The sequence below is a fragment of the Panulirus ornatus genome, chromosome 32 (genome assembly GCF_036320965.1).
Source record: "Panulirus ornatus isolate Po-2019 chromosome 32, ASM3632096v1, whole genome shotgun sequence".
In the NCBI taxonomy this organism is placed as follows: domain Eukaryota; kingdom Metazoa; phylum Arthropoda; class Malacostraca; order Decapoda; family Palinuridae; genus Panulirus; species Panulirus ornatus.
The window spans coordinates 1,825,667-1,841,938 of NC_092255.1; the positions used below are offsets into that span (position 1 = coordinate 1,825,667).

At 44.9% G+C, this 16,272-nt stretch overlaps 1 protein-coding gene across 2 annotated transcripts in view; it reads right to left on the minus strand.

Annotated features, from left to right (window-relative positions):
* Positions 1-16,272, minus strand: part of Smr (nuclear receptor corepressor smrter) — a 155,706-nt gene that overhangs the window by 111,304 nt on the left and 28,130 nt on the right. For both annotated transcript variants that reach the window (XM_071680803.1, XM_071680801.1), the window contains exon 2: positions 5,893-5,931. In XM_071680803.1, the coding sequence (XP_071536904.1) occupies positions 5,893-5,931 (39 nt within the window). The remainder of the gene's footprint in view (positions 1-5,892; positions 5,932-16,272) is intronic.

The window sequence follows — 16,272 nt, forward strand, 5'->3', positions numbered from 1 at the left end:
CACACACACACACATACACACACACATACACACACACACACACACACACACACACACACTATATGGCCACCAGATTCGACACCCCCTCCCCACCCCCAGCCCAACACACAACACAACGCAACACAACTACGAGAACCACACGGCCGAATCTGGGCCAAGAGTCTCTCTCTCTCTCTCTCTCTCTCTCTCTCTCTCTCTCTCTCTCTCTCTCTCTCTCTCTCTCTCTCTCTCGCCTTAGCAAGAATTTACAGACTGAAGCACGACAGTGCGACCCTGTAGTGCGACGGTACGACCCTCAAATACCACGGTACGCCCTGTAGCACGACGGTGCGACCCTGCAGCACGACGGTACGATCCTGTAGCACGACGGTATGACCCTGTAGCACGACGGTACGACCCTTATTCACCAGGGTACGACCCTGTAGCACGACGGTACGACCCTTAATCACCAGGGTACGACCCTGTAGCACGATAATCTGGTCTCTGACCTGGCCCTCTAAGGGTTAGGTCACAGACCAGACCGTCATACATGAGGAGTGGTACCGTCGTGGTACAGGGTCGTGCCGTCGTGCTCAGTGGTCGTACCGTCGTGGTACAGGGTCGTACCGTCGTGCTCAGTGGTCGTACCGTCGTGGTACAGAGTCGTACCGTCGTGCTCAGTGGTCGTACCGTCGTGGTACAGGGTCGTGCCGTCGTGGTACAGGGTCGTGCCGTCGTGCTCAGTGGTCGTACCGTCGTGGTACAGGGTCGTGCCGTCGTGCTCAGTGGTCGTACCGTCGTGGTACAGGGTCGTACCGTCGTGCTCAGTGGTCGTACCGTCGTGGTACAGGCTCGTGCCGTCGTGCTCAGTGGTGTAAACACGTACACACTTATAAACACGCATACCATTACTTATACTACACTCACTTTACGTGGCCAAGAAGGATCCACCATATACAAAGCCCACCACACTACACCTCACCACACTACACCACACCACACTACACCTCACACCACACTACACCTCACCACACTACACCACACCACACTACACCTCACACCACACTACACCACACCACACTACACCTCACACCACACTACACCACACCACACTACACCACACCACACTACACCACACCACACTACACCTCACCACACTACACCTCACACCACACTACACCTCACACCACACCACACCACACTAAACTCACCACACTACACCACATCACCACACCACACCACATCACACGACACCACATCACCACGCCACATCACACGACACCACACCACATCACTGTCACTTTTCTATTTATATAACATAACCCTAGATAAAGACAATCAACAGAGTCGATAAAAGATTATCTAATCAATGGCGGAAAATAACCTTAAAAAGGTCACCGATTTTACAGAACTCCTCGAGAAAGGAGCTACTGCACCATCCCCGCCACTGTCACCTCCCGCCGCCAGAGATCCCCCGTCCCCCGGGTTATAGTACAACACCACAAGCACAACGAGCTTATTATCCCAGCTAGTAAAGACCACAACAGTTCCATCCCAACCACTGTGAACATCATCAGTAATCAGTGTTCACATTAACCTCCACTTTTGTATTTATGTAAACACAGTTTAACACTGTCATCATGGTGCACTGTTCATACTGTCTGTTGATATTCAGTAAATTCTCGAGTCTTGTCAACAAGTCATCCACTACACTACATGGTTACCAACTGACACTGGTCTCGTGAGTCGTCTGCGTGTGTGTTTCCACACACTAAAGCCTTGGACCTTTGGCACGCGTCCGGCTGCTGCTTCCAACAGTTTGTGTGTGCAGACCAACCATTCGAGGACTGACCGTTATAATACCTCCTCCTTCCCCTGGAACAGCTAATATGCGGCATTTTCCTCCTCCTCTGGTCTATCCTCCTTCACATAGCCTTTCTCCCTTCAAGACTCTGGTCTAACAACACCTGCACATCACTATCTTCTCTCCTCTTACTTTATTTCTTGACCCCCGAGATGACCTTTGGCTGGGGCATGTTATGCTCCGACCAGGTCCCTGATTATAATAATAATAATAATAATAATAATAATAATAATAATAATAATAATAATAATAATAATAATAATGATAGGATTAGCAAGGAAACAGCTGGAAAGAACATCACATAAACCAGTTACCCTGACATCACATGTAATTCAAGCTTACGAAAGAGTGACAGAAAAACATTTACTGGAACACTTGCATAAAGGAAGGTCAGTGTGGCTCTGTGCACACAACCCAACAGAGCAAAGCTATAGTAACATAGATAACAGAACCACGACCCAACACAGCAAAGCTATAGTAACATAGATAACAGAACCACGACCCAACACAGCAAAGCTATAGTAACATAGATAACAGAACCACAACCCAACACAGCAAAGCTATAGTAACAAAGATAACAGAACCACGACCCAACACAGCAAAGCTATAGTAACATAGATAACAGAACCACGACCCAACATAGCCAGCTATAGTAACATAGACTAACTATATAACAAGGACAGAGGATGGCCGCTGGTATTCTAGGCTCGGTTGTAGCATGTGACATACCCAAAATCCCAGGTAACATGTAGGCAAGTTATGATCACCAAGACCATATGATGAGGAGTCTGATAATGAGAACCTGCAACACACACACACACACACACACACACACACACACACACACACACACACACACACACACACACACACAATGATGAAAATGTTTCATGTTGACACAGGAAGGAAAATACCATCGTGCCTGCGTTGTGTGGGTCACCAACCAGACATCAGAGGAGAGGAACACACTCCACGAGCCACACTGAGGGACATGAACACAACAACTGACGAAAGACGATGATGGGAGGCGACGGTACACCACACCTCACAACAAATCAAAGCCATCAAGAATGATATCAAGTCTCACTACCAGAGAAACAGAACGATCAATGCCGCAAAACGTAATGTGGAACAGAGGGACATCATAGCCAGAGGGACATACCACAGAGCAGGAAACAAGTTACACAACGAGGACCAACGGAGGAGATACTCATGATGAGAATACTGGAATATACGGTTAGACCAGCATGAGACAAGGAATAATGTTACAACGTACGTACATACATAAGTACGTACATACATACGTGCGCACGTATGACTGTGGGGAGAAACAAGTGTTCATTAAGCAGGACGCGTGGTGAGCACTACGTGCTGACCCTGACCCTGAGGTATAGGCATGGGCGATCTCTCTCTCTCTCTCTCTCTCTCTCTCTCTCTCTCTCTCTCTCTCTCTCTCTCTCTCTCTCTCTCTAAGTCCCTCCTTCACCGTCGACTTCACCACCAGGGTTGTGGACAAGGACCTGGATATTAGGGCCCCACGAGAGACCCCCCCCCCCCCAAGGGGCATATCAGGGCACCCAGGGACAGCTCTACAACTCCAGGGGCACGTCCAGCACCCCAGGGTACCCTCCCCACCCTAGCCTCTATCATCAACACTAATATATACATATACTTTCACCCCAGACGTACATTAACTTCGCCCCGACAGCAAATTACCTTCCCCAAGAGTATACACACACACACACACACGCACACACACACACACACACACACACACACACACACACACATAAACACACACACACACACACACACACACACACACACACACACACCGTCATCCTGGAAGTATAACAATTTCCACCTGTAGTGCACGAAGCTTTCACCTCCAGGCGGGCCGGAGTACGACGACCACCCGTCACATACGATACTTTCTCCCCCCCACCTCACTCCTGTGAGGCTTGGCTAATGGCCTCCCTCCCTCGCTCTGTCACATTTCTCAGCTATGGATGAGACAGACGAGACGAACACGGGTCTTCCTCAGCCTCAAGGGAAGTCTTCGCTGTTGACAAGTGAGGCTGAGAATGATCAATGCTGACGTGTGTGTCTGCCAGACTTGTCATCCGCCAGCTCGTTTCCCACCTCAGTGGCAGTCTTTTCTTATCATCATAAAACATCATTTTCGTAAAGGGAAGAATATACAATCAAGTCTTTCCATTATAAATAGCACTTTAACAACGAAATCTGGTCATCATTTTCGTAAAGGGAAGAATATACAATCAAGTCTTTCCACTGTAAATAGCACTTTAACAAACAACGAAATCTGGTCATCATTAATTACTGATAATTGATCGTAACTCATGATAATATTTGAAAAATAAACATATATGTATTCTTAGCCCATGGAATAATCCCAGAAATGACTTCATCCTCAACACCTGGCCAAAGTTAATTCAAATATCAAAAAGCTTCCACTTCCCATCCATCAGCGCACACCAGCTTCCACTTCCCACCCACCAGCGCACACCAGCTTCCACTTCCCACCCATCAGTGCACACCAGCTTCCACTTCCCATCCATCAGTGCACACCAGCTTCCACTTCCCATCCATCAGTGCACACCAGCTTCCACTTCCCACCCACCAGTGCACACCAGCTTCCACTTCCCACCCACCAGTGCACACCAGCTTCCACTTCCCACCCACCAGCGCACACCAGCTTCCACTTCCCACCCACCAGTGCACACCAGCTTCCACTTCCTACCCATCAGTGCACACCAGCTTCCACTTCCTACAGTCATCAAACTGATAAACTAGAAATCGATCGAGAGCCACTACATTTATTACTGTAACTTACCAGCTTCTACAAACACGTGTTGAAACCTTGTGTAGCCCACCATGTATACACCACACAGCTGCTCTGTCTCACCTGCTAGAAACACACACCACAGGAGCCATGACCTGACCAGCACAGGGGATAAACCCGAGGAGTTGAAGTGCCTTTGTGTAGTTACTGATGCTTTATTGTAAGGGGTGCTCCCTACCCCCCCTGTATGAGAGAGAGAGAGAGAGAGAGAGAGAGAGAGAGAGAGAGAGAGAGAGAGAGAGAGAGAGAGAGAGAGAGCAGGTGCACTTGCCATGCTAACTACAGGAAAGTTAAAAGAGTTGGGTCTGTTTGGAACAGGACTATATTAACTGCCATTTGGGGTCTCTCTCTCTCTCTCTCTCTCTCTCTCTCTCTCTCTCTCTCTCTCTCTCTCTCTCTCTCTAACAACACATTGTAGTACTTTCCCTCCCACCCCCATTCAGAACGAGCAAACCTTTCATACTCACGTACAGTTGAACCATGTCTTCTGCACCACTTTTTCTGTACCGTCTTACACACACACACACACACAACCTTACATCAATAAACACATCCTTTCCATTTCATCAATTCTTATTACAAACAGATATAAGTAAAACATTGTTTCCCCACGTACCGTCCGTGGTGCACGGGGTACCGTCCAGACAGCCCCCACGTACCGTCCGTGGTGCACGGGGTACCGGTACCCTAACTGTCCAGACACCTGGTGCTTCATGATAACACATAACACGTCATCATGCCACTTACAAACAACTACGCATGCGCAATAAGCCTCTTAAGTGCGCATTATTGGTATACAGTACGCAATATGGCTATAAAGTACGCAATATGGCTATACAGTGCGCAAAATGATTATGAAGTACGCAATATGGCTGTAAAGTGCGTAATACGGCTATATAAAGTGCGCAATACTGCTATAAACCAAGCAATACCGTTGTAAACTACGCGCAATACGTTTAAACTACGCAATACGGCAGCTGGCTACGCAATAAGACTACAACGTACGCAATGCTACCGTTAAGTACACAGCAGGGCCGTTAAGTATCCACGAGAGCTGTTTTAAGTAATACTTCACAGCTGTATATACACTTTATGTACACATTAAGATCCAACTTACAAATCCGAATTTTGTGTACACATTACTTATACTTACATACATACACACAGAAACTTCAGGTGATCCTACCTTAGTTCAGTTATACTGATTGGGTAACTCTTTTTATACCTGAAACAAAGAAAAAAAGAATTTAACACAGAAACGTCTTCATACAATAATAAACAATCAAACTTCATCAGTAATTACACACACACACACACACACACACACACATATATATATATATATATATATATATATATATATATATATATATATATATATATATATATATATATATTATATATATATATATATATATTCCTATGAGTCCACGGGGAAAATGAAACACGAAAAGTTCCCAAGTGCACTTTCGTGTAATAATCACATCATCAGGGGAAACACAAGAGAGAAGTATAACAGTCAGTTGATATACATCGAAGAGACGAAGCTAGGACGCCATTTGGTAAACATGTGATTGTCTCTTCGATGTACATGAACTGACTTATATTTCTCTCTTGTGTCTCCCCTGATGATGTGATTATTACACGAAAGTGCACTTGGGAACTTTTCGTGTTTCATTTTCCCAGTGGACTCATAGGAATATATATATATATACATATATATATATATATATATATATATATATATATATATATATATATATATATATATATATATATATAATAGTGACCAATAAATAATAATAATTAAAGGTGGAACAGGAATAAATGATCAACACAGAAAGTTATAACATAATAACATAAATAATTATATGCATTCTCAGTTCCTCTTAACTGCACAATTAACCAGGGTTTGAGCAGGGGAACCTCGACAGGCGGGAGACGACCTCAACCACCATTGGACACGCCATCAACCACTCGCCATATGAGTGATCAAAACCCTTAATTAACATCTTATCATACAAACGGCATTTTTCCAGAACCGAAAGGTCAAAATGCCATGCCACTTCCAATTCTAAAATATATCATATCATATATACATACATACATATATATTTTTCTTTTTCTTTCATACTATTCGCCATTTCCCGCATCAGCGAGGTAGCGTTAAGAACAGAGGACTGGGCCTTTGAGGGAATATCCTCACCTGGCCCCCTTCTCTGTTCCTTCTTTTGGAAAATTAAAAAAAAAAAAAAAAAAAAACGAGAGGGGAGGATTTCCAGCCCCCCGCTCCCATACACACACACACACACACACACACACACACACACACATATATATATATATATATATATATATATATATATATATATATATATATATATATATAATATATATATATATATATATATATATATATATATATATATACAATCATTTATAACACCTTAACAATAAAATCAAAATCTATTTCTTAACTTTATTTACGAATTCATAATAATCCTTACCATTATTGCTTTGTATACATACAAGGGATAAAAATAATAACATTACATTATAGTACAACTTAATGAAGACACAGTGGAAGGCGTACCTCAGCGACTCCAACATAATATATATCGTATAATACATAATACAAAAACCATCTCCTCAACTTTCCACATCCGGCTTAAGATGCAAGGATTAAGAACATGATATACATAAAATACAACATCATTTATATATATATATATATATATATATATATATATATATATATATATATATATATATATATATATATATATATATATATATTTCTGACACAAAGAAATAATGCTGGAAGAAACACAATTTTGAGCATCTATATGGCGCACCATACTCACCACATCCCTGCATGACGAGAGTTCCATCTTATTTTCCTGTCAATATGTACATTTTCAACTTGCACCTCATGTCTGCCTGGCTTACCACTCAGCAGACGACATCACCAGTGAACCACCCGCACGCGGTGGTGCACAACATGGGGTGGGGTGGGTGGGTGGGTCGGGTGGGGTGGGTTGGGTGGGTAAGACTACATCACACTCGTAAGTTGTTTTCAACCTGGTCAAGTCTTACAGTAACCCACCCCCAACCATGGAAGTTGTGATGTAACAATTTATCCCACAACTAACAAGTCACAACACTGGGGATAATGTGTGAAGAGTCCCTGGTGGCCGCGAACATGAGACAGAGGTTGTAGTGAGGTTATAACCGTTGTGTTCGCGTGTAGAACAACCCCTCCACACAACCCAGGCTGGGTCGGGTTGTGGTACAACACAGCTGTTGTACACCGGAGGTTGTAGCCCCACCTACCCTCACTCAAATAAGCCCCCTCCAAAAATACAACCTCACTCCCCACAACCCGAGAGTTCAGTGAAATACCCATCGTATAACTTCTTTAACAAGCTAATTCAACTTCATGATTTCTCGACATAGCATCAGGAAATTACATAAGACCCAAATTTCATGTATTTACTGTGTGTTATAGACGTTATCTTCTTAAGCATCATAACAGAGTACTGTAACCTGACCTGCCCCAAGGAGGAGCAACAGGAACAGTACGTGTATCAACACATATCGTTACGTAACACGTCATCAACACATACCGTTATGTAACACGTCATCAACACATACCGTTACGTAACACATCAACACATACCGTTACGTAACACATCATCAACACATACCGTTACGTAACACGTCATCAACACATACCGTTATGTAACACATCATCAACACATACCGTTATGTAACACGTCATCAACACATACCGTTACGTAACACGTCATCAACACATACCGTTATGTAACACGTCATCAACACATACCGTTATGTAACACGTCATCAACACATACCGTTATGTAACACGTCATCAACACATACCGTTACGTAACACATCATCAACACATACCGTTACGTAACACATCATCAACACATACCGTTACGTAACACGTCATCAACACATACCGTTATGTAACACATCATCAACATATACAGTTACGTAACACGTCATCAACACATACCGTTATGTAACACATCATCAACACATATCGTTACGTAACACGTCATCAACATGTATCGTTACGTAACACGTCATCAACACATACCGTTACGTAACACATCATCAACACATACCGTTACGTAACACGTCATCAACACATACCGTTACGTAACACGTCAACAACACATATCGTTACGTAACACGTCATCAACACATATCGTTACGCAACACATCAACACATATCGTTACGTAACACATCATCACATATCGTTACGTAACACGTCATCAACACATACCGTTACGTAACACGTCATCAACACATATCGTTACGTAACACGTCACACTGATCCAGGGGTCGGGACAAAACTGTCTTCTCAGAAATCACGCTCCCGAGGACGTGGGATCTCCCACAATGGTTTATCCCCTGGTTTTCATCCCACATGATCGTTAATCCCGTACTACAACGTCATACATAATAATCCGTTATACGTTAAGGATGGTAATGAATAATCATGAAAGGTAATGCTGTAAATTTAACCACAAGATGCAAACCTCATTTTGGAAAAAGCAACCATTACATAAACTTTTGTAAAACTATACAAACGCTACGATTATATATATATATATATATATATATATATATATATATATATATATATATATATATATATATATATATATATATATATATATATTAGTCACCTTACTTTTATGTATCAACTATATATTGTATTATATTGTATCAGATTTTGTATTAGCATCCTTAACTAATTCTAATGTCTCAAGTATAATTTTTCCTTCTTTTCTTGAGCATCGAGTTTTTAGATACTTTGGTCTTCCCCGCGTCTCTTGAACACGACGGTACGACCCTTTAACACGACGGTACGACCCTTGAACACGACGGTACGACCCTTGAACACGACGGTACGACCCTGGAAGGATGGGTAAGGCTAATCCATCACAACCACATATGATACCGTCGTGCTCAAGGGTCGTACCGTCGTGTTAAAGGGTCGTACCGTCGTGTTCAAGGGTCGTACCGTCGTGCTCAAGGGTCGTACCGTCGTGCTCAAGGGTCGTACCGTCGTGTTAAAGGGTCGTAACGTCGTGCTTAAGGGTCGTACCGTCGTGGTCAAATCACCCTGGCAACCAACCACGTACCCAAGCAAATATGGCTGCCTACCAAAGGCAAGATTCACAAGAGAAGGTTCAAATATAAACCAAGAATTGTACACTCCGCAGACATACACAGATATACCCCCCGCTCTACCTTGACTCCCCCAGTATATACAGATATACTCACTCTCTTACCTCCCAGTATATAGAGATATATCGCATATACAGACATACCGACTCTCTAAACACACAAGACACACACTAGAGCCGTGGCTGAACTGCCTCAAAATAAGACATAAGACACTCAGACATCACGCCCAGCCAACGCCAGGAGGAGGAGGAGGAGGAGGAGGAGGAGTAGGAAGAGGAGGAGGAGGAGGAGGAGGAGGAAGAGGAGGAGGAGGAGGAGGAAGAGGAGGAGGAGGAGGACGAATCATTATTAACAACAAGAACAAGTGAGGGGGAGGAGCCAGCTGCTTCACCCTCCTTCCACTCACCCACCCCATGCTGACGTGGCTACCACAACCCTTCAGGTTGTAGTGTTGTTCTTTTGGGTGTGTGTGTGTGTGTGTGTGTGTGTGTGTGTGTGTGTGTGTGTGTGTGTGTGTGTGTGTGTGCTTGATTAACCCCCCCCCCCCCACACACATTCGTGTAGGACCAGAGTGAGTGTGGTTGCAGGACGACCATGTCTGCCAGCTGGTGCGCTTCAGGTGGTAACGTACCACCTGCCTCACCCAGGATACACGAGAGAGAGAGAGAGAGAGAGAGAGAGAGAGAGAGAGAGAGAGAGAGAGAGAGAGAGAGAGAGAGAGAGAGAGAGAGAGAGGGAGAGAGAATGCCACTTAACATGATCTAAGACAGAATCGAAAGAAAACGTCTTGTCCACGAAAAATAGGTAAACCCACACGAAGACCAGGTGGTCTGCACCGAACCATTCAACCAGGCCACAGTGAACCAGACACCCACCTAGATGTACACCACCCCAGACCAACAACGAGGAGGAGGGGGCCCCACCTCGACCCCCCCAGTACTGACCCCCCTCTCTCCTAACGGTCTATATCATTAGGGACCACAGTGCATGGGATGACACGGGTAAGATCGCCTCTACGTCATCTAAAGGGAGTAAAAGAAGCGGGGGTTGGTTGGTTACGGAGAGCCGGAGTGGGGCTCGAACCTGTGTGTCCCGAGATGTGAAAGCAAACATCTGCAGCAAAGTAACCACCCCGTACCAACAACCCCCCCCCCTCCCCCCATTACTTCTGCTCTGGGACAGCGGGGATGGGCCCGTGCGTCTAACCACCACGCTGGGACTATCGGATCCCATACCATCCCATTACCATCATTGGGTTGTGGGATACACGAATGGCTTCTGATAAATCCCTGGCCGGGAAGAAAACGGAACGTCAGACTATTGTTGTCAAGAGACGAAGAAAACGTAACATCTGGTTTATCTTGAAATAAAACGTCACATCTGGTTTATCTTGAAATAAATCACGCCATACCTTGTTGACGTAAACAAACACAGATAAAACCATATCTAATGAATAAATACAAACTATGTTTAGTGGAATATTATACAACAGATGGAGTGGGAGTCGAACCCATCCCCCACCACCCCATGCAACCAATCAGCCGCTCGCTCGCTCTGTCTTGCTCGTAGAGAGAGAGAGAGAGAGAGAGAGAGAGAGAGAGAGAGAGAGAGAGAGAGAGAGAGAGAGAAGGGGGGGAGGGGAAGTCAGTGCCGAGTGCCAGTTAATGAAGGGAGAGCCGGATGCACCTGGCTCTCACAACAACAACAACAACAACAAGTGGCCCATTTGACTCACCACGACCTTCAACTCTCTCTCTCTCTCTCTCTCTCTCTCTCTCTCTCTCTCTCTCTCTCTCTCTCTCTCTCTCTCTCTCTCTCTCTCTCACACACAAAGTTAATTTGCATATCACATTTCTGGATCAAGATGTGACTCACTTCGGATCCTGCCGCCGCGAGCCAGGGTGGATGACGAGAGGTCATAATAACTATTCTCAGAATAAAAAAAAGGATCATCTGGATAGACAGGAAATGGACGTCATCCATCTTACTATCCCTAGAAGAGGTTCCATCTCGTACTATTCCCATGACACTATCCACTCCTCCTACCTCTACAACACGATAGTAAACTCCTTACGTACACTCACACACTAGCCTTCCCACTACACACTATCCTCCTAACTCTACATTACGGGACTATCCATCGTACTATCCATATAGCATGAAACTATCCATCTAACTGTGTATGCAACGCTCGACAAGTGGGCAACCAACAACTCCACTATCCACTGCAGGGGGACGTGCACGTGAACCTAGCGCACTGCAGGGGGGACGTGCACGTGAACCTAGCGCACTGCAGGGGGACGTGCACGTGAACCTAGCGCATTGCTGGGGGACGTGCACGTGAACCTAGCGCACTGCAGGGGGTACGTGCACGTGAACCTAGCGCACTGCAGGGGGTGCGTGCACGTGAACCTAGCGCACTGCAGGGGGACGTGCACGTGAACCTAGCGCATTGCAGGGGGACGTGCACGTGAACCTAGCGCATTGCAGGGGGTACGTGCACGTGAACCTAGCGCACTGCAGGGGTACGTGCACGTGAACCTAGCGCACTGCAGGGGGTACGTGCACGTGAACCTAGCGCACTGCAGGGGGACGTGCACGTGAACCTAGCGCATTGCAGGGGGACGTGCACGTGAACCTAGCGCATTGCTGGGGGACGTGCACGTGAACCTAGCGCACTGCAGGGGGGACGTGCACGTGAACCTAGCGCACTGCAGGGGGACGTGCACGTGAACCTAGCGCATTGCAGGGGGGACGTGCACGTGAACCTAGCGCATTGCAGGGGGACGTGCACGTGAACCTAGCGCACTGCAGGGGGTCGTGCACGTGAACCTAGCGCGCTGCAGGGGGACGTGCACGTGAACCAAGCGCATTGCAGGGGGTACGTGCACGTGAACCTAGCGCATTGCAGGGGGACGTGCACGTGAACCTAGCGCACTGCAGGGGGTCGTGCACGTGAACCTAGCGCATTGCAGGGGGACGTGCACGTGAACCTAGCGCATTGCAGGGGGTCGTGCACGTGAACCAAGCGCATTGCAGGGGGACGTGCACGAAATTCTTTCCCTCATGTAATAACAGTGCCAACAGTGAGATAATAGCAGTGCCAACAGGAGCAGAAGCACAGTGCCAACAGTGAGAGAGAGAGAGAGAGAGAGAGAGAGAGAGAGAGAGAGAGAGAGAGAGAGAGAGAGAGAGAGAAAGGCGTCATCATGCCTTTAGAAATCATTTCAAATTTATATATGAACTCATGTTCCACAACCCCCCCTCCCCCCACACACACACACTGGTCTTTCACTCACTTTCATTATGATCAAAGTTGACCTTACACACTTATAATGACTGGATCTTCCAGAGCAGAGGAATTCTGGTTAACTCTATTACCGCGAGAAATGTCACTGAATCTTCTATTATTAAATACACAAAGAATTATAACCTTAGTATCAGTGATGGTCTATACAAACTGAATGAATTTATTCTTGATAGAATTTGTAACCATTTCACCCTGTCCTTAAAATAAGTTTATGATACGCTCGTTGTCTGTCTTGGACAATCTTGTGTTTACCAAATGCCGACCTAGCTACGTCTCTTCGTTGTATATCAACTGACTGTTGTATTTCTCTCTTGTGTCTCCCCTGATGATGTGATTATTACACGAAAGTGCACTTGGCAACTTATCATGTTTCATCTTCCCCGTGGACTCATACGAATATATATATATATATATATATATATATATATATATATATATATATATATATATATATATATATATATATATATATATATATATATATATATACTCGATCTACTGGCATGTGTATATTATCACACGTCCTCGTCTTGTTTTCGTTCGAGCTGATCAATGTAGATGTGAGGTGTTCGCTCACCTGGTACATCCCCTTCATCACCTGGCGAGGCGCATCTGAAATTCTCTCTTAATTCATTTCTATTTGTTTCGTTTGGTGACCTTTACGACAGACCAGCACACACACACACACACACACACACACACACACACACACACACATCTGTCTACCCACAAACTACGTCATCAGTCATATCCATCTACGACCGAACGTAAGGTAACAACCACGGGGGGTTGCCTGCTAACATACCCCCCACCCCATCCCATCCCCCGGGGGAAAACAATTTAAATGCCCGGCCAAATCCCTCCCTCCCAACTTACCCCTTAATCCCCCCCCCCCCCCACACACACACAGCCTCTATAAACACCCCTACCTCCAACCCGGGCCTCTACCACCTCTCTATACCCCTGCTACTGTATTTTCGTACTAAAAATACATTTGGTCGACTTTATTGAATCATAATAACATCATTATCCATATCTTATTTACACAAGATAAAGAATGCATTTTCCGCTTCGCCTGCATGATATTCGACATTCTCAAATTCACGATTCAGCACACACACACACACAAAATAAAAATCATATACATTCTGAATTTATACATCAGACAATCACGCGTCAGTTATGCGTCATGCATATAATGATGTATATGGAGGAGTTCCCTTTAACATGGAGTTAAAGAGCCACATACACGAACACACGCGTGCATGTGACCCCCCCCCCCCCCCGCCGTCATGCGTGCAGTATGTACGTTATGTACATATGTAGGTTATGGTAGCCGTGGTGATGATGAGGCGTAGTGGAGGTTACCAGACCCACCATGATGATACAGGCCATCATGATGATGATACAGGCCATCATCATCATGATACAGGCCATCATGATGATGATACAGACCATCATCATCATGATACAGGCCATCATCATCATGATACAGGCCATCATCATCATGATGATACAGGCCATCATCATCATGATACAGGCCATCATCATCATGATGATACAGGCCATCATGATGATGATACAGGCCATCATCATCATGATACAGGCCATCATGATGATGATACAGGCCATCATGATGATGATACAGGCCATCATGATGATGATACAGGCCATCATCATCATGATACAGGCCATCATGATGATGATACAGGCCATCATGATGATGATACAGGCCATCATGATGATGATACAGGCCATCATGATGATGATACAGGCCATCATGATGATACAGGCCATCATGATGATGATACAGGCCATCATGATGATGATGATACAGGCCATCATCATCATGATACAGGCCATCATCATGATGATACAGGCCATCATGATGATGATACAGGCCATCATCATCATGATACAGGCCATCATGATGATGATGATACAGGCCATCATGATGATGATACAGGCCATCATGATGATGATACAGGCCATCATCATGATGATACAGGCCATCATCATCATGATACAGGCCATCATGATGATGATACAGGCCATCATGATGATGATACAGGCCATCATGATGATGATACAGGCCATCATCATGATGATACAGGCCATCATGATGATGATACAGGCCATCATCATGATGATACAGGCATCATGATGATGATACAGGCCACATCATGATGATACAGGCCATCATGATGATGATGATACAGGCCATCATGATGATGATACAGGCCATCATCATGATGATACAGGCCATCATGATGATGATACAGGCCATCATGATGATGATACAGGCCATCATGATGATGATACAGGCCATCATCATCATGATACAGGCCATCATGATGATGATACAGGCCATCATCATCATGATACAGGCCATCATGATGATGATACAGGCCATCATCATCATGATCACAGGCCATCATGATGATGATACAGGCCATCATGATATGATACAGGCCATCATGATGATGATACAGGCCATCATGATGATGATACAGACCATCATCATGATGATACAGGCCATCATGATGATGATACAGGCCATCATCATCATCATGATACAGGCATCATGATATTCATGATACAGGCCATCATCATATGATACAGGCCAATCATCATGATGATACAGGCATCATGATGATTGATACAGGCCATCATGATGATGATACAGGCCATCATGATGATGATACAGGCCATCATGATGATGATACAGGCCATCATGGATGATTGATACAGAGCCATCATCATCGATGCTACGGCCATCATGATGATGATACAGGCCATTCATGATGATGATACAGGCCATCATGATGATGATACAGGCCATCATGATGATGATACAGGCATCTTATGATGATACAGGCCATTCATGATGATGATACAGGCCATCATCATCATGATACAGGCCATCATGATGATGATACAGTCATCATGCATGATGATACAGTCATCATGCATGATGATACAGGCCATCATGATGATGATACAGGCCATCATGATGATGATACAGGCC